General features: G+C 41.4%; 1 protein-coding gene across 2 annotated transcripts; it reads left to right on the top strand.

The window, feature by feature from the left end:
• The first annotated feature begins 1963 nt into the window (after positions 1–1963).
• Positions 1964–17831, top strand: amn1 (antagonist of mitotic exit network 1 homolog (S. cerevisiae)). Of its 2 annotated transcripts, XM_030426796.1 has the most exons (4): positions 1981–2702; positions 10990–15519; positions 16817–16879; positions 16993–17831. In XM_030426796.1, the coding sequence occupies exons 2-4, from the start codon at positions 11037–11039 to the stop codon at positions 17172–17174; spliced, it is 4728 nt and encodes a 1575-aa protein (XP_030282656.1). In that variant the 5' UTR covers positions 1981–2702; positions 10990–11036; the 3' UTR covers positions 17175–17831. The 2 variants fall into 2 exon arrangements, 1 of the variants encoding a protein (XP_030282656.1); XR_003984977.1 differs by lacking the exon at positions 10990–15519 and having other exon boundaries at positions 1964–2702.
• Positions 17832–24918: the final 7087 nt, after the last annotated feature.

Genomic DNA, 24918 nt, shown 5'->3' with positions numbered 1-24918 from the left:
GAATGGGGCCAATACCTGGAGTTAGCTTTTGTTTTGTTTTTCCATTATGTGCTTCAAGAAAAACGTTGAAAATGAAGTTGAAATACAGTCTCATGGATAAAGTCGATATTTTAAGATGTCAACAAATACATGACAGCCTCAAGCTACACAACACCACCACCTCCACAGCTCCCAGCTCCTCCTTTCTCTGCTGATTAGCGACTCGACCACACACTTAAAGAAAGATTGTTTTGTTGTTCTATTGTTATTTATTATCTCAGGGACATATCTAAATGCACATTTAGCACAGTCAATGCATATAGTATGTTTATTTTATTTTCTACTCAAATTGTTTATTTATTTATTTATTTATTTATTTATGTTTTTTATTTTGGGCATGTCAATTCATAAACATCACATTTCATCATTGTTCAAATAATACAATACACATGGCCAAAAGGGAAAAGCGGGAGAAGCCAAAGCTTATCAAGTCCCGCCCCCATTACCCACAGGATAAAATCTTCATCCTGATCTTTTCTTGTCTTTTGCATTTTACAACTTCTTTTGGTATGACCTTTGACAAAACATATTACAGCAGTAGCATACAGAGCTGAATTCAAGCTCTAGACAGTACATACAGATTACATGTGTGTCTGCACATGTGTCCATATTAGTCCATCATGAGTGAACAACAGTCTCATGTTATAGCCTCATCTTATAGCCAGGCTTGCCTATCTCACATTGTTGATACACATTATAACAACATCCTGCTATGTACAACTGGCATTGGCCTTGGACCATACAATTTTCTCAGGTTCAACTTATTGTTTGGGTACAGAATGGTATTTGTTATGCTCACATGCCGTCTCAACACAGTGTCTGCACAGTGTCTGTTGATTCGTGCCTCTGACCTTTATCAACCCTCCTGTATTGATCTGTACTGATCAACGATTGAATGTACATACTTTTTCTTGAAGCCACTTAGTGTTGCTGATTTTTTGACATCATCTTCCAGCACATTCCATTGTTTAACACCTTTGACCGATAAAGAAAAGGATTTTAACGTAGTTCGTACTTTACTTTGCCTGAAAATCATGTTCCCTCTGAGATTGTGTCTCTCCTCTCTGTCTAGGAAGAGTATTTGCAAATTATGAGGGAGGCTTTTGTTAGCAGCCTTGTACATCATTTGTAGTGTGCGATAGTTTATTAAGTCATATAGTTTAAGTATTCTTGATTCAATAAATAACTGATTTGTGTGTGCCCTATAGTTGGCATAATGTAAGATTCTCAAAGCTCTTTTTTGGAGTATTAACAAAGGCTGTGTGGAGCCTTTATATGTGTGTCCCCACACCTCTGCACAGTATTGCAGGTGTGGAGAGACGAGTGCACAGTACAACAGATGAAGTGCTTTTTGATTTAATATTTTTTGTGCTTTCCAGAGTATGGACACACTCCTGGCCAACTTCCTTTTTAGCTGTCTTATGTGTGGCTTGTTTTATTCTTCAAATATCTCTTTATTATCGTCTCTTTTTTTTGAGACTTACACTTGTCATTATTGGGACTTTGAGGAGAGTGTTACTCAGTGATTGTATTTCAACGTTATACTTTCTAGAACTGCAAACTAGCAAACATAGTGTAAAAAACTACTTGTCTAAATAAACAGATTTACTGACTATACAAACTCTCACTGATGGAGTCTCAAATCAAGGATGAAACAGCTGGTTTTCAGGACAAGGACATTTATTTCACACAACAGGATACATGCAGTGAGCTCTCCCGGGATGAACTGGCTTCTCTGTCTGATTCGCCCTGCTTATATACAATTTGGTTCTGGGGTTTCCACGCCTCTGGATCCTCCTTCTATGGCCTGATCCATTCACTCTTTCCACTATTAGATTCCATATTTGGATTACACCGCTGGAACTCTCAGCCCTCGTCCTCTTTTGTTTATTTCAGAGTAGTCAAGACTTAAGTGTACTTCTTGGGGATTCGTCTCTAGTGTTTATCCAATGCAGGCCTCTTGTTAAACACTTCTAAATAGGGTGATGGTATTGTGGTTCAGGTTTTGGACACTGCATTCCTCCTTCTCCTCCTTTTAAGAGTGATGAGCCCCAGAAGTCTGTGCCTAGTGGATGAGATCAGCCATTGAGGAATGCAGGGAACTCATTAAAAACAGGCCACCAACAGCTGGGAAGTACCAACAAGCACAAGGTGAAGACAAGGAGAAGACAAGGGGAGCTCCAGAGAAGTAACCCACAGTTCACTCTGCTGGTGAGACCGCCATTGTTTAGTGTGGGACAGCTTTTAAACGCAGGAGTTTCGCTCCTTCTTGTGGCGCAGCAGGAAAACAAACAACTGTCCGCACGAGCTAACCTAACGTCCTCCTCCTGCAGGTGACGTCACACGGCGGGCGCTGATTTGAGAGCGCCACAGGAGAAGAAGAAGAAGTAGTAGTGGAAGAAGGAGGAGGAGAAGAAGAAGAAGAGGCTGAGGCGCTGCTGAACCTGCAGTGAGTGAACGAACGAACGAACGAACACGGGCTGGATGTCGGACGGTCTAGTTCCTCCGAGTCACACCGACAGAAGTGGGATTATCTCGGCCAGCGTGTGCCACAGCAGCTCGGCACGGATCTCATGTGGATGTATTCACGTAGGGGAAAGAAGAAAGAGGAGCGCTGTTTTCTTTTTCGCTGACTCCGGAATACAACGACCGTTAATTTCAAAGTAAGTTGTTTTAGCTAACTTCTTTAGCCTGCGGTTGAACTGATTGGTAACAGTGCACACAGTCTCCCGTTATGGAGGGCTAAACTGTGTTAAACTGATTTCTTCTCCTTGATTTATACACTTTTGCTAGCTCGTTATCACTCTCTGAAGCAACAGACACGACTGACACAACTTCTAACTCGTGATGAGTTTGAAAACCTGAGACTTTGGATGTTATCTGCGCAGTTTATGGCCACACGACGTGTTCAGAAAAGTGATATTGCAATTATTTTTGAAAGATAATTGCAGTATAATTCACGAGTATTATGGGTGATTCAATTGCAATCATTGTCATTGAAAAACTAGTAAATCATGATGATGTGGCTCGCTGCAGCACTGCAACATTTCATTAAAAAACACAGTTTTACCTAAAATAATGGAGTTTTTAAGATGTGCATATTGTACTTAGTCATATTGTGATTTCGATTATTATGTGTTAAGTTGTGCAGCCCTTGCTCAGTTACTGTCCCAGCTTACTTGACGTTAAGTTTGTAGGAACAGTTTATCAGCTTGCATAATACTCCAACTAGCAAAAAATAGAAATAAAAAGTGACACTGAATCACAGCTCCTCGTAAATGAAAACAACCTTAACCATTGTGGAGGAAAAAAGCTCACTCACACTCAGGTATTCAAGCATCCCCACAGTTTTCAGTGATTCATTAAGCATAACTTTTCTCAATTAATGTGGACTATTGGGTTGAGTAGGATCCCCAAACATATATTTATATTTGAAAAGAGGTCACATTATGCTACATTTCAGGTTCATACTTTGATTTGGGGGTCCTTGTAGAAAAGGCTTACGTACTTTTATTTTCTAAATACAACAGATTTTTGTCATGGTGCATTGCTGCAGCATCCCTTTGCACACCATGTTTTGAATGCTTCATTTTGGTAACCATAGCTGTGGTACAAACATATGTTAGCGCTGCACCATTAATCCCCACATCGAAATCGCAATATGACTAAGTGCAATATCCTATATCGCACGAAAACAGTGTTTTAATGAAATGTTGTCACGCCGCAGAGATGCACTGGTCTACAAAGCTTGTTCTCCAGATGTACTTATCATGTTTGTTTAGCAGAGACCGGGAGAAATGTCAAATCATAATGATTTTAATAGTTTTCATGATAATGATTGTGATTTAAAATGTAATTATATTGCAAAAATTGTCAATATAATTGCAATGTCACTTTTTGGCCAAATTGTGCATCCCGACCGTATATAGCTATACACTTTAAAACATCCACATATTTATATAGTGGCTGTTACATACTGACACAGATAAGTTACAGAAGTTAAGGCTGTACTCCAAACCAGGCATTTCAGGCAGTGCAGGAGCAGTGTTTTCTGTGGGAGAGAGTAACTCCCTGTGGCATGGTGGGCAAATACCCAAAAAGCATCATATCACCTCTTTAAACAATGTATGGCTCAATCTAAATGAGGTTATTTCATATTTCAGCATTTTAAGTCTACTTGGGTCTGATTCTCCACCTTTCACATGTACTCCTGCTTAAAGGAACAAAACTCAGTCTCACTCTTTATAGGAACCAAAAATTGGACCATTGGACAGTCAAAGGGACTCAGTTCTTTTTGTGTTCATGTTCTTAGTTAATTTGAAAGAGGGCTTTGTTGTCCTTCTCTGTTCATTTAGCCTCTGTTAAGGCCTTGGTCCACTTTCTGGGCACACTTGAATTCCCCTGGAATTCCTGGAGACCTTTGCTGCTTTGGGATGTGGGAATTCTTCACTCATGAGTGCTGCCATTCTTATCTTAGAATATTAATTGTGATTGTATGTTTTGAACATGATTATTTAATGCTTGCTTATTTTGAAGCCAGGAGACAACTAGGCCTAACAAATAAGCAGACATGCTTTGTGATTTGACCACAAGATTTTGTTATAAATTCAGTATTTTTTAAGGAATATAGTCAAATTCATGTATGTCACACCCACTGTAAAAAAGAAGAAGTTAAGAAAGCATGAAATATAAAGGCAACAGGATGCAAGAGATTTTTGAGTTTTCTCAACTTTTGCCCGCTGTTTTTGACTTTACTAAGGTTTTTAAGTTTTGCCAAGAGTTCTGCCAACTTGGATCTTCTTATTCACCCAATTAGGTTAATCCTGTGAGACTAACAAAGAAAGTCTTGCTTGAATGCCATTTCCACCTTCACTAAACAGATTTTTTTGTTGAATTAACAAACAATTATTCACCTCAATGGCATAAATTCCCAGATTCACCAAACACAAATATTCTTGTTGAATAAACATAGGCTACATTTTACCTTTTTATAAATCAAGCAAAATGTATGTTGCTGTAATTCTGTGTGGAAAATGCTCAATAGATGGGTAAGTAATAAAACAGTCTATAGCTGAATGTTATCTGAAATATTTATTCAGCTTAAAAGTGAACAGTAAGGTTAATAATAATTTGCTCTATACCTGTGGGTTTTTCGTAATCACATTGTTGCAGATCATGAAACATGCATACTGTAACACTAGTAACACTCAGGGTGAATCTTCCGCCATGGCTTCTGAATTTACATGTGAACAAAAGCTTTTTTTTTTTACTCAGGCATGTCCAAACTATTCCACGAAGGACCTCATGGCTGCAGGTTTTTGTTCCAACCAGTCAAGAGCACACCGTTTGACCAATCAACTTTCCGAAGACTGAAATCAGTTGATGAAATGAGTCAGGTCTGGTGTGCTGCTGCTTGGTTGAAAAGAAAACCTGCAGCCACACAGGCCCTTTGTGGAATAGTGTGGACATGGCTGTAAACTGGTTTATTTTGTGTTACATGAGCGTTAACCACAGTGTAACCACAAGACACTAGAACAGGCTAAAGAACCCCATCAACAGTCACAGTAAAAGCTTTGTTTTCAGAGACCGTGTGCACTGCGAGCATCGAGAGCCACCAAGCCTCAAAAAGACGGTCTGAATTGCTTCGAAGGTTTACCTCATCTGTTTTGGATAATCAATGTTGAGGGCATACAGAAGGCCAAAGAGGTATGCCAAGGCAGTAGAGAGGTCTGGAATGTTATGCAGCACGGTGTCCCCTTCCAATACAACTGCCTGGTCTCGCACAGGGCAGCACTGGTGCCAAAGTGTCTGTCTCTGTTATAAGAAAGTATATTCATGCTCTTCTAAAAATGCCAGTCAAAGGAGCACAACAAACTGTCAGTAAAAGACGGAGAATGTCCACATTTTGGGATCATTTCACACGCAAAAAAGAAGATAACAAAATGCAATGTGTCTAGTGCAAAGCAGAACTGACGTACCAAAATGATGTAATGATTCAACAATGATTCAACATTTGATCCAAAAGCATCCCGCTGTTAACACCAGCTCACCAAGCGTAAACATTGATGTTAGTTAATTCGTAGCCTACCATCGCTAGTTAGAGCGTATGGTATTTTATAGAGGCTGTAGCCTGATGTCGGTATGACTAGGTATCATGTTAGCATGTGGAAACTAATTTGTGTTAAATTGCAAAAGAGTAATAATTTAACAGGCCTGTCATTTTTGTTATGCATTATTTAGTATTGTTGATTAATAATACAAAAGATTTTATTAGATTACTCGATTAATTGATGGGATAATCGGTGGAATATGTAGTGGATAACTACTTGTCTCAACAATCCAGGGGGGTTTCCACACCCCTGGGCCTTCCTTCTTTTACCATGGTCAATACGGGCTTTCCACTATTAGCTTCTGTATTAAAATTAAACGTGTGAAATGCCCATTTCAGTATGGGTTTTTGAAAAGTCACAGGTGTCATGCCCAGGCCCCTCTCTCCCTTGCACCCTGGGTGGCAACTGGCATCACTTAGTCATTTCTTTATTCTTACAGGGGCAATTACAACTTTAATTCAAACATAGGTTTCCCTGTCAACTCCATATTACACAAGATACAGTACAGGGCTTAGCTGGGACTGCAGGTTGCTTCCCAACTGCTCGGAAAAGAACAGCTGGCCCTCTAAACTGAGTGGTGTACATTTGAGTTCAGATCTCGGTCACTACAAACACTTGATTCTAAAAATATTCACTACTTCCAATCCATGGAGACATTGCCCCTGTTGAGAGGACCTCCCTCTACAGTCTTACTTTCCTCATCACTCAGTTGTCAGCAGCTCTGACCTTTGGCTGTGCCTCATGCTTTTAATTGTTACTTATTATTTTTCAAAGACATTATTTTGCGTGCAGGCAAAAATTAGTTTAACATGTGTTCATCATCTGATAATCTCATGTAACCTTGGCCTCTTCTTACAAAAGGCACTCTTTGTTCTTTGTCTTATCCTAGCTTTTCTCACAAATGTATTAACCCTTCAAAGCGAAGGGGGTAATGCTTGTTTAAATCTCATTGATCAACAGGATAAGTACAACTTATTAGTGCATAGCAATTAGGTCACAGTAGTCAGGCACTTTAATAACACGGTTTGTTAGTGCATAGCAATTAGGTCACAGTTGTCAGGCATTTAAACCAGACAGGTAAAATACTAAATAACCCAGATTACAAAGCAAAAAAGTTTAGCCACAGCAGACGTGCGGTAAAAAAAACAGTCTGAGCTAATGTAATTTAACGTGATAATAGTAAAAACACAAATGGATTACCTGCTTGAGCAAAATTGTTGTCAGCTCCCACACATATCTGAACACTGTGCCGCAAACTAGCTGAAAATCTGCAGCTCGAAATCGTTGTCCAAAAAAGAAAAAAGCAGTGAATTCCCAACGTACATTAACATCCATCTTGGTCCGTGTGTAGTCAAGTTTTTTTGGTTTTCGATTCACAAAATGTCCGACGGATGCACAGTAGAGTGCTGTTAAAACTGGTTCGAACTGGTTCAGACACGTGCACATGAGCAATTTACGGAGTTGGCCCAACGTAACTTAAAAAAATTTAAATAAAAAATCTGCTCAAAGATTTACAAATCTTTGTTGTGCTGATTGAGAAATTTGCCATGTGTCATGGGGTGGATGTTAGAGTGTGAGTATGAGTATTGTTTTTGGTTTGTCTTTGCGTTCAACCAACCCATTTCTTGTTGATTAGTTGATGTGTGTGCTTCAGTTGAGGTTTTGTAGTTATGGAAGAACATGACAGTGTGTTTGACCTTGTCATGCGTTTGATGGCAATGTCTTGACTGACACTTTTAGATCAGGAGGTATTTTCTGCATTTTATGGGCTTTCCATCGATGTATTTTAGGAGGGCTTTAGCGTTGAATGTGTTGTTTTAAAATTAGCACTGGGAATTGATCACTGTCAGCAACCTTTCCTGCTCTTCCTTCTTAGTTAGGTTTAGTTAATTTTTCTGTCTGAAAACGACTGTTTGCCAGTGAAATATTTCTTTTTGTAAAATTGTACAGCTTTGACAATGAAGCCCTTAATTTTTCTCTGACAACAATTTAAGTTAATATGTAAGTCTCACAGGACCAAGAGTTAAAAATCCACTCTTACAATAATCTTTGGACCAACTACCTCTCCATGTACAGGGTTCTCCCCAGAAATTTTTAGTGTTGGGGCGTGGGGGGGGGCGGGTGTGAACGCTCGTCAATGTCAGTCCGGGGGGGGGACACGGATGGACGGCCAGACGGTCATCAACTCCGTCAGCCGGGGGACGGACGGACGCTCATCACCGTCACGCGCGGAGTATAGCGGCGCTGTTCCACCGTCTGGGGAGAACCCTGCTTAGGCGGGAGGCAAAGATGCTTGGGCGCCACCCCTAAGCCGTATAATGGAAGGGAAAACCCTGATGTATGTCCTATTGTACTTCATGCCCGCTATATGGGTGAATGAATTAATATCCAGTAAAAGTCAACTCGCATCATGTGAAAAAATATAACTAACAGTTGTCCCAGCGTACCGTCATTCAATACTTGTTCACTGTTGGGATATTAAACAGCAGAATTCCCACTTGAAATAGTTATATAATGAAACTGGTGTGAAAATGTGTCTGTTATATCTCTGTTGAAGATGGGGCAAGCATCCTTCCCCAGATGGTCATTAAATCTTCAGTGGTGGATGGATCAAATACTTTCTTCCACAATAATAAAACATTTTTACTGTGCCACTGTTTTTGGTCTCTCCACTCCTGGCCTATATTGCGTTTGCATGCTGCTCATTACGTTTGATACCGCATCCACCTATAAAGTGCCTGGGCCATCGACAGATAAATAACACTTGGAAACATGTTTGTTAGACATGAAGTGTGGATAAACTCTTGTACAGCTTTTCACCTACTGCTGACAAAAAAGCCATGTGACCTGTGCAGTGAGCTGTGGTTCCTGACCTTGGCTGACACTCTGCACTTTGAAATTCAAGGGAAATGTTTTGTGTTGTTAGATCCTGTGTTGTACGGATTGTGATACAGGGAATAAGTAAACCAAATGTTTATCAGAGTCTTTGTAATGTGAGGTTTGTCTTAAAATTCTGAAAACTATATTTTAGTTAAAGAATGATGTTGTATGTGTAAGGGGAATTCTCCTGGTTGAGGTAGAGAGTTGCTAATTCTCTGAGGAATTTTAGACTCTGTGTGATTAATCAAATCTTTTTAATACATGCAGCATTTAGAGAGGTGTCCTCTGCAGTCTTTCAAAAGTGTCTGACTTAAATACAGTGGTTACAAAATTCCCAAAACAATGACCCACCCGATGTTTGTCTTGATACTGCCTTTCCAAGGGCATTGACCATTGGCTGTTTTATTGGAATTGCCCCTCATGTGACTTTATGACCCTTGACACAGGTGTAAGAGAACCTCCCCTCCTCTCACATCCTGATATGTTCTCTACCATACATTGTTTGCTGAATTAAAAATTATTTAATTAAAATATTTTAATAATTAAATGGTTTTATAAAACGTGCAGAGTGCCTATTTATCACCCAAAAGGTTTAGATTGCCTAGCTGTGCGCTGTGGAGGAGAGCCCAAGCCTGTTTGGTCTCTTTATAGTTAAACACCTGTCAGCTCTAAGTACCTAGTGCATCCCTTTGATAGGCTAAGCGTTCAATCATATACGAGCCAGACCTTTTATAGCCTACTTTTTAAAGTACAATTGGGTCATGTAAGAAGCTAATGGAGTCAGGCACTGGGTGTGCTAGAAAAGGGGCCATAGACAAATAAAGCAATGTCATCCATCATTAGAATTGGTCCATATGGGTATGCTTTTATGAACCCTTTTGGGCCTCCACCAGCATAAAAGCAGGAGCACAGAAGGGACTTGTTCAGTTCACTCCTGGAACCGACTCATTGCTTGTTGGTGTTGGTCCCTTGTAGAACCCAATAAACTACTTTTGTACCAGACTGTATATCTTCTTTTAGCTTTATTCTTGACTCCCCACACATTGAGGATGACCATTAAGTGAGACTTAAGACTCACCAATTGTAACCCATACACTAGTAAATCATACTGATTTTACACATTTTAGTATATCAGTGTGTGTGTGTGTGTGTGTGTGTGTGTGTGTAAATAGTTTGGAGTTTGTTGATGGCATTGTGTTCTTCACTCACTTAGAATGGAAGGGGACAGATTGTTTGATTGCAAAATATTCACACTTACAACCTGACAAAAGGCTGCAAATTTTCTGTCACAATTTGCCATGTTTTATCACATTTGCTGCTTGTACTGATCAGGTCCAAAGCACACTAAGCATGGCGTGCCAACATTTTCCATTTTCATCACTTAAAGATGTAGCGAATAGGATGACTCCCATTTACATCCTACACAGAGAACTATGACCTCTGGGCTATAAAATGGTCCCTACCAATTCTTAAGGATGAGCCTAATGGAATGTTTAGAAACAAATAAACCCCACAATAAATTCTGAACTAAGAGGAGCTGGGTACTAACGTCCAGAACCATGGGCAGACATGCCCAGGCCTGATCTCAAACCCCTGAAACCCCAGGATAGAATATACACCAGTAGAAAGACATCTCAATAGGAATCTTTTCAGAAAATAGATAGTGACTCAGCAAGATCTCCAAGAGTAGGTAACCAGGAGCCATGAGAAATCAACTTCAGTTTGGTTCCGGAATCAGGAGTTTATTGAGGTTCCTGTCTGAGAGAACATGAAAATCTCTTTTGAAACAGACTCTGCACAACTCCAGTGGATTTCTTGAACATTTTCTCTGACTCTGATAGACTCTGAAAAAGCGTTTTGTGTTGGAGCAGGATCCAGGTTCTTCTGCATGCACTAAACATGTTGTCACTGCATACATTTTTGTTTTATGACACTTTATTTTTTTAAATTCCTCTTTCAGGAAAGGTACCTCCTTTGACCTACTACAAGGCTTAACGGAGGACAAAAATGCAGTCCATTGCATGGATGAATGGACAGTACCAACAGGTTGGACCACCCTCTCAATCACAACAAGGGGCTACTCTGCTTACCTCACCCACAGTGTGGATCCAGCAAGCTGGGACAGCAAATAACTCCTCAAGCACATGTGTCCGACCACCACAAAGTGCTCATTCCACCCTTCGTGATGGAGCTTACTCTGACAGACGGACGGCACACCGGCAGAACTCAGGAGTTCCTCATCGGGGAGTTTCTTCTCGGCTGTCAGCAGGGGGGGAGACTCAATCACAACAAAGTACTACTCAGCTTACCTCACCTACAATGTGGATCCAGCAAGCTGGGACAGCAAGTAACTCCTCAAGCACATGTGTCCGACCACCACAAAGTGCTCACTCCACCTTTCGTGATGGAGCTTACTCTGACAGACTGACTTCACACCGGACTTCACAGAACTCAGGAGTTCCTCATCGGACAGTTTCTTCTCAGCTGGCAGCAGGAGGGGAGACTAACAATTATTATGTGGAAGTGATGCAGGGCAATCTACAAGACTCATTTACAAATGCGCAAAGTGGAAACCCTTGTGTCACGAATGGACTACAGGTTGCCACTCAGCAAGGTTTTCATTCCAACACTGGATTTGTCAGTTCAGTGAGCCAGATTCCACCAAACATGATGAAATCAAATACTACATACCCTCAGCAAGACAAGTCGGCACGTTGGAACCAACAGGCAAATGAACAGATGGTTTATACCAGTGCACCCAACAGGCAGACTGCTCATAACCAGAATCACAGACAAAATCTCACTCAGCATGGATTCTCTTCTTCCAACTCTCTACCAACTTATAATCAGGCTGTCTCTCACTCTGTCGGAAATTACAGAACTACAGAGCAGGTTTCCAGCACGAGGCAGATGACTCAACAGTACCAAACTAATGTCAACTCAAGAAATATGAACATGAACCATGAAACTCATCGTTTCCTGTCCAAAACAAATGAGGTTCCCTTCAATCCCGCTGCTGCTGCTACACAAGAGGAAATACTAAGGTCCCAGATCATCGCAAGAATAGAGGATGATTTACGCAGGTCGTGCACAGAGAGGTCCAATCCAAATATGCAACCTGTGACACAGACCATCACTAACAGTTATAACTCAAATGCCTCCTCATCATTACCACTCAATTCTGGACTATCCTTGTCTAACAGTGTTGTATCAAGGATGCAGCAAAGCATGAATGCACCACAGCAAAGCTCTGTACCAAATGTCTATGCACCAAATGTCTATGTCACAGCAACATCAGGTGGTTGTGGAGAGGTCAGACCAACAGATGGAAATGGAGGCAAGGCAGCCAAAGCAATTTTTCCTGAAAGTAACATGGTCCCAAAAGGGAGTCTATTTGGAGCATTACAAAAGACATCTCAGTTGATGAATTTGCCTGAGAGTATTTCACGAAAGAGAAAGCAGGCTGAATCATCTCTACCAATTGATATTTTAGAAGTACTAGTCTCATCAGTCACGGCAAATGACGCCTCCATTCACTCCTCTCCTGGTCGCACATGCACAAGAGCTGTTGCTGTTGTGCAACCGTTGTCACAGGAAAGCTGCCAGGTTGCCAACAAGCATACCTATTCTAACACAATGAATCAATCGGCTGAGCACACCACATCAGCTGAATCTTTAAGCAACCCTGAGAAATTATTTATTTCACCAACTGTGGCAAAAAACAAAAAGGATCTGTATATCAGAGAAGGATCCTTTCTTTACTCCCAAAACCCAAATAAGGTATCATCTTCGGATTCAGTTGGGAATCAGGACTCAGACAAACAGTTATGTGCAGATGACACAGGATCTGAACCAGCTACTGAAGACCAGTGTGTTGCAATGACAGCTCAACAGTCAGTTGCCTCTGAAGTGACAGTAAGACAAAATGGTGATGAAGACAAAAGTGAGAGTCCAACTCATGACAATGTTATTTTGCTTTCCTCTGTCCCAACAAAGCTATGGACACTTGATGCATTAGAGAAGTTGATAGATGATAAAGACAAAACTCAGATGGAGCACAGTAACAACTCCACAGTGCTCAATTTTGGAACCAAATTATTAGACCTGTTTTGGGATGGTAACAGTAGTAACTTGGCATGTAAGCTCAGGGCAGGCTGGTACAAGAGCCTACACACTGATGTCACTGGATACATCAGCAAACATCTAACAACAGATTCTGTCATACTGTCTGAACTAAAGCATGGGTATAAGAAGACACTCACAGGATACCATGTTCTCAAGGATGATGAAGTTTATGTAGCACCGCCTTACAAATCCTCATGGTTGAATGTCAATGAGCAGCTCGATGACATTGATAAAGAGTTTGGCTTCCCCTGGTCTTGGAAGCATCAACTTTACCTGCCTGAGAGTCAGAGCCAGCCAGATCAGGTAGAGACAGTCAAAAGCATTCCTGCAGAAGTTGCAAGTGAGGTGCCTGACAAGATCTTGTCTCAAACAGAGCTTGAACCTGTTCACTCGGGTGAAGAAAAGCGAGACTCCACTTGGAAGCATCATCTTTACCTGCCTGAGAGTCAGAGGCAGCCAGATCAGGTAGAGACAGTCAAAAGCATTCCTGCAGAAATTGCAAGTGAGGTGCCTGACAAGATCTCGTCTCAAACAGAGCTTGAACCTATTCACTCGGGTGAAGAAAAGCGAGCCTCCACTCCTGGTGCAGCTTCAACACAAGCCGACTCCCCTGACGAAACAAAATGTGATGATTCCAGTGACCCATATTACTCATTTGAAATCCAAGTTTTGTCTCCAGGAGAGGCCAGAGTTGTCTATGAGCAAGCACAAAGCAATGTGCCACGAAGTATGGTGACAGACAGTCAATCAGAGAGTGTCATGAATAGCTCTGTGGAGTGTGAACCACTGGAAGCCATACCTGTCACATTGAATGCCTCAGAACCAGAGATCAAGTCCAGTCGTCCGGTAGAAGAGGCGTGCTGCCTTTCAAAGTGGTTGGAAAATATTACGGGGTCAAAGCAACGTTTGAGTGGATGCCAATGCAGAAATGAGAAGAATCCTAAAGATTGTGCTGAAAAAACCCACGACAAAGGAGAGATGGTGGTAGAAAAGGAAGATGACATTTGTGCGATCTGGTCTGGTAGCAAATTTGACATGGAAGGAGAGAATCAAGCCAAGGGCCTGGAGAACATCAGGTGTGAAATGATCACATATAGTCTGTCTGAACCATGCAATAAACTCAGTCAGACTCTTGCCTTTGCTGAAAATGATGACAAATCTCTCTCATACTCTGACAACAAACCAAAGAACATTTCTCAGCCAAGCATAAATAGTAGCCCGTTGAGCATTATAGTTTTGAGTGAAAACAAAGATGGAGATCGCTCCAGCAGTGACACTTTAATACAATTGGACCCTGGAGTGGATTGTATTCAAGAAAATGGGCAGTCATGTACTGCAGTCAGTAGTGACAAAGACATTGACAATCCCCCTGGCAGTGAAAGTGGGATTTCTAGCTGGGTATCAGACCTTGAAGAGGATTGTGGACAGGCTCAGCTGACACCTACAGATGTGGAGTGTAGAGTGTCAACATTGGAAACGGAAGAAGAATTAACTCAAATTAGTGCGACGGCGGCAATGCAAACCACTTTCAGCTGCAGCAGTCCACTTGAAAATGTGCAAAGAAAGTGCAAGAGACAAAGCAGTCATGATGGAACTTTCCCATGCCTTATGAAATCAAACAAATGCAAACCCCCTGGTGATGTGGATTCAGAGCCCTCAACATGTAAGGTGGTTTCTACTGATGAGACTGATGGTGAGCTTTTAGCTTCAAAAGGCAGAGCTGTACAATTGGTACTGTTTGGCTCAGCACCAAAAGACAAGTCTGTTTTGATTGGGGGCAGAACGAGATATAATTCATCTCCAGCAGTTGTGCCTGATGGAGTACCAAGGCCTCCAAGAATTATCTCTGTGAAGCTCAGTCCCTTGAAGAGAAAGCTTAGTGATACTGTCCCGACAGGAGAACAGTCAGTTAAATGGAGGATTCACGAAAAATGGAGAAGAAGTCTTCCAACACCTAAAATGAGGCGCCAAAGCAAACTGAAAACATGGAAGTGTACTTTTCCCTCTTCATCTGGGTTTGCTATCAAGAAAGCTGAAGCGATTGGCCCCACCAACACTGAGAGGCTGCCAGTTTCTTCTGAAACAAGGATCTCAAGTTCAAACTGTGGTACTAGGCGCTGCTTGAGTCTGAAGAAGAAGAGGAGGAGGTCTCTCCCTGCCAGACTCGAACATAGAGAGGAGACGATGAGGAAGTATGTGGTCACCCTCAAACAGCCTGCTGATCAAGAGAGAAGCAACACTGAACATGGAAGTCAAGCTGGCAGGCCACTCCAGGAGAACATCCTGAGATTCAGCGTCTTACCCAACACCTTCGACTTCAAAGATGGATCCAACGACAGAAAAGAAACCGATGACTCTGTTCCAAGTAAGTAATAATACTGAGATTGAATTAATGAGTACACACAACTGCACACCACAGACAACTGCTGACTTTGATTGGTTTTGCCATACCAACATTTACATCAATTGTAAATAGCTTAAAGCGAAACTCTCGCCAAAAAGCAACCGAGGCTTTATTTGGGATTGATTATGAGTCAAACCTTCGTGTGAAAGCATAATTACGACGAAAGAGGCATGTCTTGCCCCATGCACTCCCGTTCAAAATTGACGTGCCTAAAACCGAAACTACGGTAAATCTTAAAAGTGCCTCTTTCGTCGTAATTATGCTTTCACAAGAAGGTTTGACTCATAATCAATCCCAAATAAAGCCTCGGTTGCTTTTTGGCGAGAGTTTCGCTTTAACATGGCCAATGCAAGCACAAGTGGGACCGCCCATCATTGACTCTTCAAAGCTTTTGGGGATCATGGGGGAATTTTCCTGGCATAATACTGCAAGGTTTTTTGCCCTTGCTTGCATTGACTGTTTGTTTGGGGGTCATACAACATTCACATGGAGACCTGAGATCATGAGCTTACGACCTCCTCCCATTGCATTTGGGTCGTAAGCAGAATAAGCACCTATCTATGATCAAAAAACCTGCTTTCTTCTGTATTAGAGGAACTCCCACACAATTTTCTTTTCTCTGTGAATAAACTATTTTAAACTTACAAGCTGCAGTCTCTGCATTTTCTACAGTTATTCTCTTAAAGACATACTCTCCACAACAACAAATATACCTTTGTAGTACAGACTGAGTTGTGTTCTTGCATTTTTCCCAATGTTTCCAACAGTGTTCAAACCCAGAGATGTTGAACTGAACTGTGAACATTTCTGCTTGAATCACACGGATAGATTTTTATCAGCTGTGGTGTTTAACAATGAAGACAACTCCCACAGTCTCATGCTGCCTATGTCTTTTGTTTTGACTTGACTGAGACCCTTGGGGCAGAAATGGCATACTGTGAATTAAGGACTTGGTACAGAAATTTAATAAATGGTTAAATTAGTAGTGTGTGTGTGTGTGTGTGTGTGTGTGTGTGTGTGTGTGTGTGTGTGTGTATAGCAGCTACTAAAGTATTTGTCATGTTTAGGATGGCTGTCTGCTGTTGATCACAAACTCTGGCTCACTTCAAATAATGCACTGTAAAATTGTGTCTCACAATCAATGCGGTGTTTACAGCGCAGAGCAGAAGAAAACTGCTTTTTGCTTTGGGCTGGAAATGTCTTTTTGTCAGTGTAACATTTCAGCTAAGCCTCCCTTTTTTATTTTGATTCTTTTCAGATAAACCTGCCCTCGATGAAGACAAAGACAGAAACCCCAATAAGACTGTCCTGAGGCGAATCGGTAAGAAATACCACTAAATCATGCGTACATTGTGCATAAATTGTTATTTCTTTATCATTGTGTAGGCAGCGAGAACAGTTTTTCCTAATCGGTATGATTGTATTGCTCCATAGGTACATGGTATCCAAATCCTGAGAAGAAGTATAGCCCTCTGCTTTCGCCTTCTGTTCCCAAGACCTCCAGCCTCTTCCAGGAGTTTCAGAAGAAATACAAGAAAAAGACACAGCCATCAACGGAGGAATTAAGTTTTAGTGGCAACAGAGAAATCACAGACTGTCCTAACTCTGGGAAATAATTCATTAAAAGAAATTCCCTTCAAGATTCTGACAGAAATTGATTTTCTGCTTTTGTACTGTATATTAAAGGGGTGAATTGAAGTTATGCCAGTTTTTAAGTATTTGCTCGTAACACTCTACAGTCGATGGTTCACGTATTCTACACTAAATGCTCATTTGTTTACGTGGCTGTAACGACTTGCGAGTGATCTACTTCAGATATAATGTCTTCATGTCTCAGATATTTTATGCCAAATGATGATTGTAACACAGATGAGTCTTTTTAAGCCATATATTTTCATACCGTATATTTTGTATTATGTTTGTTCTTTTTCTACATTAAGAATATTTTTGTATGCAATATTTGCATGTTAAATGTATATTTTTATAAGAAACCAGCAATGGGATGTAGTTTTTGACGTCCTGTACTTTTTCTTTTTTTTCTAACTCTGCATGCAGTATTCTCTTACAATCACAAAATGTATCTTTAAGTTGTTGTACATAACTGAGTAGATGTGTGTGAGCTGCTTTGTATGAATGGGAGTAAGGGAAGGGGGTTGGACGCGTCCTGGCCCTCCCCTGCACTGAACCGGACAAAGATGACATTGTTCTTGTGAACAACTGTTTAATGTTTGTTCTGCTGCTCTTTGTGTAAATAAAGATATCTGTCTACAGTTGCTGATGTTTGTTGTATGGAGGATTTTAATAGGTTTTTCACACAGTCTGTATCATCGAGTCATCACGAGGCAGTTACTTCCTTTGTTTGGCTTCTCTGGTGTCTCTGTCTCAGACAGATATTCCCACATGTCACCTGTTTCAGCTGTCAACACTACAATATCTTATGACAAAGCAGATCATACACTATTGTACCTCAACTTTAAACCTGTTGATTATTGATTGATTTTGGATATGAGTTACATTTTGAAGGGTTTTTTTTTTCAGTTTCTCTTCATCCTTCTTGAACATCCCAACTGCCGTATCTGCTTGAGGCATCCGGTCACACTCCCACACTCCTGCAGAGAACCTTCTGTCTGCTCCAGCTGGCTCCAGGATTTATTTTACAAACATATTGCATTAGTTACTCAAAGTCATAAACTTTATATTTGCATATTTCTCAAAATTAGCTCTCATTTTCTTTCCAAAGCTTAGAAAATAGAAGTTTCTTTACCCTGCTGAAGCTCCTCAGTCATCCAGGTCATGCTAAATCTACAGTTAGTGCTACATGGAGGCAACTGGGCTTTCTTCTACAGTTAGAACCGAAGAAGACTCTTGGATGAGGTGAAACTTTAACACTCCAGCTGCCTCTGTAAACAAAGTTTTTCATAGTGTATCCCACGATCCAACATCATTTCCTGAGTCTACAATTAATGTCACAAAAATAAAATGATAGTCTGACAGGCAAAAACTGAACAAAATCTGATCTTCACATACATTATTTGAAACAAACAACAAACCCATGTGAAGATGATCTTACATCTTGTCAGAAGTACTACAAGAATAACGCTAATAATCGTTCATGCTCAAAACATTGAGAAATAAAGCTCACAGGCTCAAGAATCATGAGCAGCATGTCACCCGAGTGATCGCTTCTTGCTGCTAACTGTAGCTGTTGTTAGCTCATTCGCTCAGTTAGCCGTGCAGCTAGCAGCCCGTGCAGGTGTTCTTGGAGCAGCTGGGCCACACTCTGGTATTCACACATCTATGCCCAATGCTTTCCCCTCTGCTCTATCAGAAATCCCCTCGAAACCTTCAATCTCAGAAATCTACAAGTAACCACCCCACTTTCTCCGCCTGTGCGGGCCTTTTTAGAGTCCATTCACCCGCACCTACCTACTTCCTCTAATTGGTCACTTTGGTGGATTGAGAATCCATCTATCCAATGGGAGATAGAGGAGTGAGACATCTCCACTCCATCTGGAAGAGCTCATCTTCTGCACATGACCTAACTCTGCGGATGAGAGATTTAGACGGGATTGTCTCTCCATGCTTATATGGAAATGTCTCAGTAAGTCATCTCTGAACCTCCAGAGTGAGAGCTCGCCTCACTTCAGACCTCTGACGCACCCACAGAGCTGATTAATGGCTCCTGGACATGTAAACCCAAACATCACTACAGTCCCACACTCCCTTAAAGGGAAGCATCCTGTCCTGTCACGGTTAAATCATAACTCAGGATGTGTGAGCACTACACTTTCTTCTGCAGATATATCCTAGACATAATATTTATTATTATATTATGACATTTGACTAAAATTCTTACTATAATACACCTTTTAGTTCATTTTAGCGTGAAGCAGACGCAACTAAAAATATTCACTTTGAGATCTGGTCTGGTTATTTCCTCCTGTCTTTCCCTCACAGTTGGGCTTCACTGAAGGTAAAGGTTGTGTGAACTTCTCGCTCAGGTATAGATTAACTCCTGGATGCTGCCTATGGCTGTAGATATCACTGAGGACACTGAGGTTGTGTGTTCCCTGCAGTTCTTTCTGGTAATGTGGGTGTTTTACGAACATGGAGGGAGTAAATGTGCACTGGGGTTTTTTACAGGATGATTCTGGTAAAGCGACATCGGCTCCATCTAACAATGAAAGGTCTGTTTCATGAGGAAAGTGTTGCATTTTAATGTCCCTAAAATGTTCAGTGACACACTAGATTGTATGTATAAATCTCATCAGACAGCTTTGTTGAGTTAATGTTTGTTAAAGCAAAACTCTCGCCAAAATGCAATTTAGGCTTTTTTTGTGAATGTACCCGAGTCAAACCTTCGTGTAAAAGCATAATTACGACGAAAGAGGCACTTAGATTTAGAGTCAGACTCAGATTTACTGTATTTTTGTTTTGGGGTCAAACTCATTTTCAGTGGGAGTGCTACGGGCACTTTTACGATAGCATCAAAATCTCTATTTTTAAAACACTAAGAAGGCTCGACACAACATGAAACTTTGCTGGTAGTATCACCAGGGTCTCTACACATGAACACGAGCATTGAGAACATTGTTTGTGTACACAGAGTTTACTAAAAAGAAGGTTTTTGAATAACTTCAATTAGCATACGCTTGTTCTGCTCGCAGCCGTCCTGCCAGCCGAGAAGTGTCCATCTCCGAATGCAACGTCGTAATTTTGCTTTTACACAAAGGTTACATTTAACTTTATGGCTGCAGGGGCTCAGTGGGGCCTTTATGTGTGTCTTGACCTCCATTAGTGACCCCCGTGGGGCCTGGAGGTCAGTATCTCTTGGTCACGCATTACCAGCCTGAGGCACGCATGCTGGTATGTGTGACTGAAGATACACTTTCATTCACATGCAAGGATTTTTTTTTTACTTGATTCTCAATGGGATTAAGAGCAATTAAGAGTTAACTTCATCTTCATGTCTTTGGACCGAGCGAGGAAGCTGAGCCGGGATAATCCAACCCAGGAGCTGAATGCTGTGAGGAACACAGACGCTATTTATCTCTGATAACCTTCTAATGAGTTAATAAACTTAAATTAGTGGAGCCAATTGATTCTCAACACATCTTAATTGAAATTGCGGTCAAAGTGCAAGAAGTAAAGCAGTTGGTCTCATCGTAACTAAATCAGCTTGAGTTAATAATGTCCAATTACCTACATTTTAGAGTGTGCAGGATTTTATTATCATTACTATAAACTGGTAAACTGTTTTTTTCCTGTGTTGGAGAAATACAAAGACAGGGTGTAGGTTGATATATACGGAAGCCCAGAGGGTCAAGTGAAGACATCTGCTTTTGAGGTTATCCAGGTTCTCTCCTCCTCTCCTCTCCTGTTTATGGCCTGAGAACAAAATGACTAAATAAATAAATAAATAAAGCTGAAGTAGTTGTTATTTCATCTCACAGGTACAAATATATAATGATGAGTTACAAGAGAACAGATGGCTCTAATCACATTTAGTTATTAAAGAGAAGGTGTTACAGGATGCAGCTGTCAGCCGCCTGAACTGCCGTATTTGCTCGTATCTAGAGAACAAAACACTTTGATGATATTCCGCTCGAGGGCTTAACGAACAGTCTGCTTTCACCTCCATGTATGAGCCGCCTTCATCATAATGCGGGACGTCTCATCAGAACGTCTTTATAGGCTTAGCGTTGTGAAACTGCTGAAGGGTTTCCACTCCTCCAGTGAAACCCTGTTCACACGCTCTCTGATTCAGCTCAAATATTGACCTGCCGTCACGAAACCTGCCCGCTCAGCAGATGAAGTTTGCCGTTCCTAATTCTAAACGGACTGCAAACGTCGGCTTTGAATCTGAGTAATCTCAGCTCTGCCAGGAGTTATCTACCGACGACCGCGCGTGCATGTTAATACTTCTTTCAGTCTTCAGTCCTGCTTCGTGGTCATGAATATTTTTGCCAGGTCGTAGCGCTCTTTACTGATTTCAGTGAGAAGAATTAAAGCCTCACGGTTATATACCTCCTCCAACCATCAGATTACAGTTTACATCCATGTTTGATAAAAAAGGAGGGAAGTGCAGCTCTTGGTGAAATGGGAGTTATCAAAATATTAGAGTGTTGATTCCAGTGAAACGTGCCAACTTCACCAACGGACTGTTTAAACAGAGATGCGACAAAATTCACCTGCAGCTCAATACCAGTAAAACCAGTTACTGACTACACAGGAATCACAGGAGTCAAATTCAAAAGAAAGAGAGTCAGTTTCAATAACACAGTCATGATGATAACATGAGATATAAACGATATAAAGAGCAGTACGTACAACTTCAGATCTAATCAAACACATCTCCTCTGTCTCTCAGTCTCTCCACAAGTTATGTGTTGTGCATTTCTATCAGCCACATATGATACGTGGGAACGGCTTCCATCTTCCACACACAGAGAATTAATGTTTGTTTTTGTTGCAATCACCATTCCAAACAAAACAGACTAAAGAACTAGTAGCTCCAAGAATAGTGTTGTTTCTGGGCTGTCGCCATCAAAGGTGCCTGCGTGTAGTTTGGTGATTAAAGACTCTGTGGAGGCGAGGCTGGGCGGAGTGATGGAGCGATCTTTATCGAAACTGATCTCAAGGCTGAACCAGTGACCACGCTCGGTGTTCCCAATATTTCTGCCTAACTCTTCGTTCACACCAAAAGCAATAAAATCGCCTGTGGTCTCTCACATCGCGTCGCTGCTGTCGCCTGTGTGGCAGTGACTGAAGCGACCAATCATCAACTGTAAACTTACGCAACATCACTATCTCTCCCTCTGCAGATAGACACAGCATGTTATGGTCTGCATTTATTTACATGTAGCCTTCCTACAGTAACCTACAACTCACCAGACAGTCCCATAACGTCTGCAACCTTCCTCCAAGGCCCCTTTTTTTTCCTGTTGTGTCTATAGACAAACAGGCTGGCGTCATATAGTTCCGGGAAACCAGAGACCGCAATTAGAAGTTTCTCATCCATTGTTTCCTCTCTTTGATTTGATTTTCCACCTTTTTCTGCCTTCGGAATCCAGATCAGCCCCCAATTGGCTGTCGCCGCGGTCACGCTGCTGCTCATTGGCATAAAGTTGAGCGTCTTTCAACTTTCGTCACTCGCATCGCGTCGCTGAAATTACATTGAAAGTACATTGAAAATGAATGGCAGCTGGTCGCCGCAGTCACTCAAGTCACTTTTGGTGTGAGCGTACAGTAAGGCTTTGCCCTCTGCTCTAACAGAAATCCTCTTTTGTTTTCGAGTCAAACTCATTCTCAGTGGGAGTGCTACGGGCACTTTTACGATAGCATCAAAATCTCTATTTTTAAAACACTAAGAAGGCTCGACACAACGTGAATGAGTTTACTAAAAAGAAAGTTTTGATTTGTTTAACTCACGTTAGCAGTAGCTTGTTCCGCTCACCGCCGTCCTGCCAGTCGAGGAGTATCGATCTCAGAACGTGACGTAACCTGGAGGACAGTTAAGGTGGAACGCTCCTAAAGCTTAGTTCCATATAAATACAGGATAATTTGTTGTTTTGTCGTTAGTGAAAAACAATATTGACCTTGAAGTTGAAAAAGGAGCCTCATATAAGAAACAATACTGAAATCAAAAGCCAGAAAAGTCACGTGAGATCTCGCTTGGATCGTTGTTGCTGGAAGACAGTAGTTCCACCTTAACTGTCCTCCAGGTTACGTCACATTCTGAGATCGACACTTCTCGGCTGGCGCGACGGCGGCGAGCGGAACAAGCTACTGCTAACGTGAGTTGTTCAAAAACCTTCTTTTTAGTAAACTCTGTGTACACAAACAATGTTCTCAATGCTCGTGTTCATGTGTAGAGACCCTGGTGATACTACGAGCAAAGTTTCATGTTGTGTCGAGACTTCTTTGTGTTTTAAACAGAGAGATTTTGATGCTATCGCTAAAGTGCCCGTAGCACTCCATTGAAAATGAGTTTGACCCCAAAACGAAAATACGGTAAATCTTAAAAGTGCCTCTTTCGTTGAAATTATGCTTTTACACAATGGTTTGACTCAGACACCATTCACAAAAAAAGCCTAGGTTGCATTTTGGCGAGAGTTCCACTTTAACTTTTAAGGAAGCAGAAGAAATCTTTTTTTTTTTTTTTACCAAAAAGAGTGCGTTGCATCACTGGTTACAGACAAATGGGTGATTCTTCATTTAAAAAAAAAATAAAAATACTGTGTCATTTCTCTTTGGAGTTATAGAGTCTGCGTATCGTTTTAAATCATGTCTCACATTTACTGAACAGTCATGTAAACTCTTCAGACACTCATTCCAAACATCATCCTTAAAATCTACATTCAACTCCTCTGCCCCGGCCACAGATTCAAGGTGGGGACCAAAGATTATAATCAGTGTTGATGAGTTCATCTGATGAGCTCAGGTGAGAGAGGAACTCCAGGAGTCGTGATGTTTTACACTGAAGTATTTAATGAGGCTTGATGGCGAAGAACACAGCTGAACAGTACACATAGCAGCTACGAGAGTTGGGTCCATTGTGGCACCGCTGTGTCTGTCGTATGAGATACAGTGAAGGTTTAGATGTTGCAGGAACGGGAGGTGACCTTGGTCGTCCGGGAGGCAGCAGCTGAAATCTCCCCCGCTGCCTCAAAACAACCTCCCACCGTGCAGACACACAGCTGTGACCTCAGAGCAACTCACATTTCCCCCGTTCGTTCCCGAGCATTGGAGTGTTTTTGCAGAGCAGTGTGATGGTTGACCTTCGACCTATCAGCCATTTGTATCGCATTTTGTCATAACTGTCATATAAAAATCTTCAGTCACGGCAAAAATAACATTTTGACTGCAAGTGGAATTGAAAGAAATTCACTCCAAGCGTTTAACAACTTGTGGTTCCAAGTAAACATCTTCATCTTGTTTACACTGGCTCCATCTGAATCCATTATATCAATAATTATTAGGTCATCTTGTGTTTCTGTTTTCCCCAGCTGGATTCAAACCAGACTGCATGTCCCCTGTTGTTGTCGGAGCTGATAGTCTGGTTCTGACAAACAGTTCTGTTATAGAAAGTGGAGAAAAACTAAAGACATTTAATATTCCGGCATCAGCGGGAACACACGCACAACAATTTCCAGAAAATGCTTCTTACTCTGTTAATAACGACTGTGGTTTGTCCTCAGGTGATTCCTCTCCGCACTATTTGTCAGCACATAATTGCTTTCTCTCGAAGACGACTCGGCGGGCCCGGAGGTTCAGGTTCTGCAAACAGATGAGACGGTTTCTAATGTCTCGGGGCTCAGAGTTCAAATCCTCCATATTAAGGTATGTTGCACAGCTTGT

Source organism: Sparus aurata, chromosome 8, assembly GCF_900880675.1.
Source record: "Sparus aurata chromosome 8, fSpaAur1.1, whole genome shotgun sequence".
NCBI lineage: Eukaryota > Metazoa > Chordata > Actinopteri > Spariformes > Sparidae > Sparus > Sparus aurata.
The sequence above is the reverse complement of the archived record's forward strand: the minus strand, read 5'-3'. Positions and strand labels throughout refer to the sequence as shown.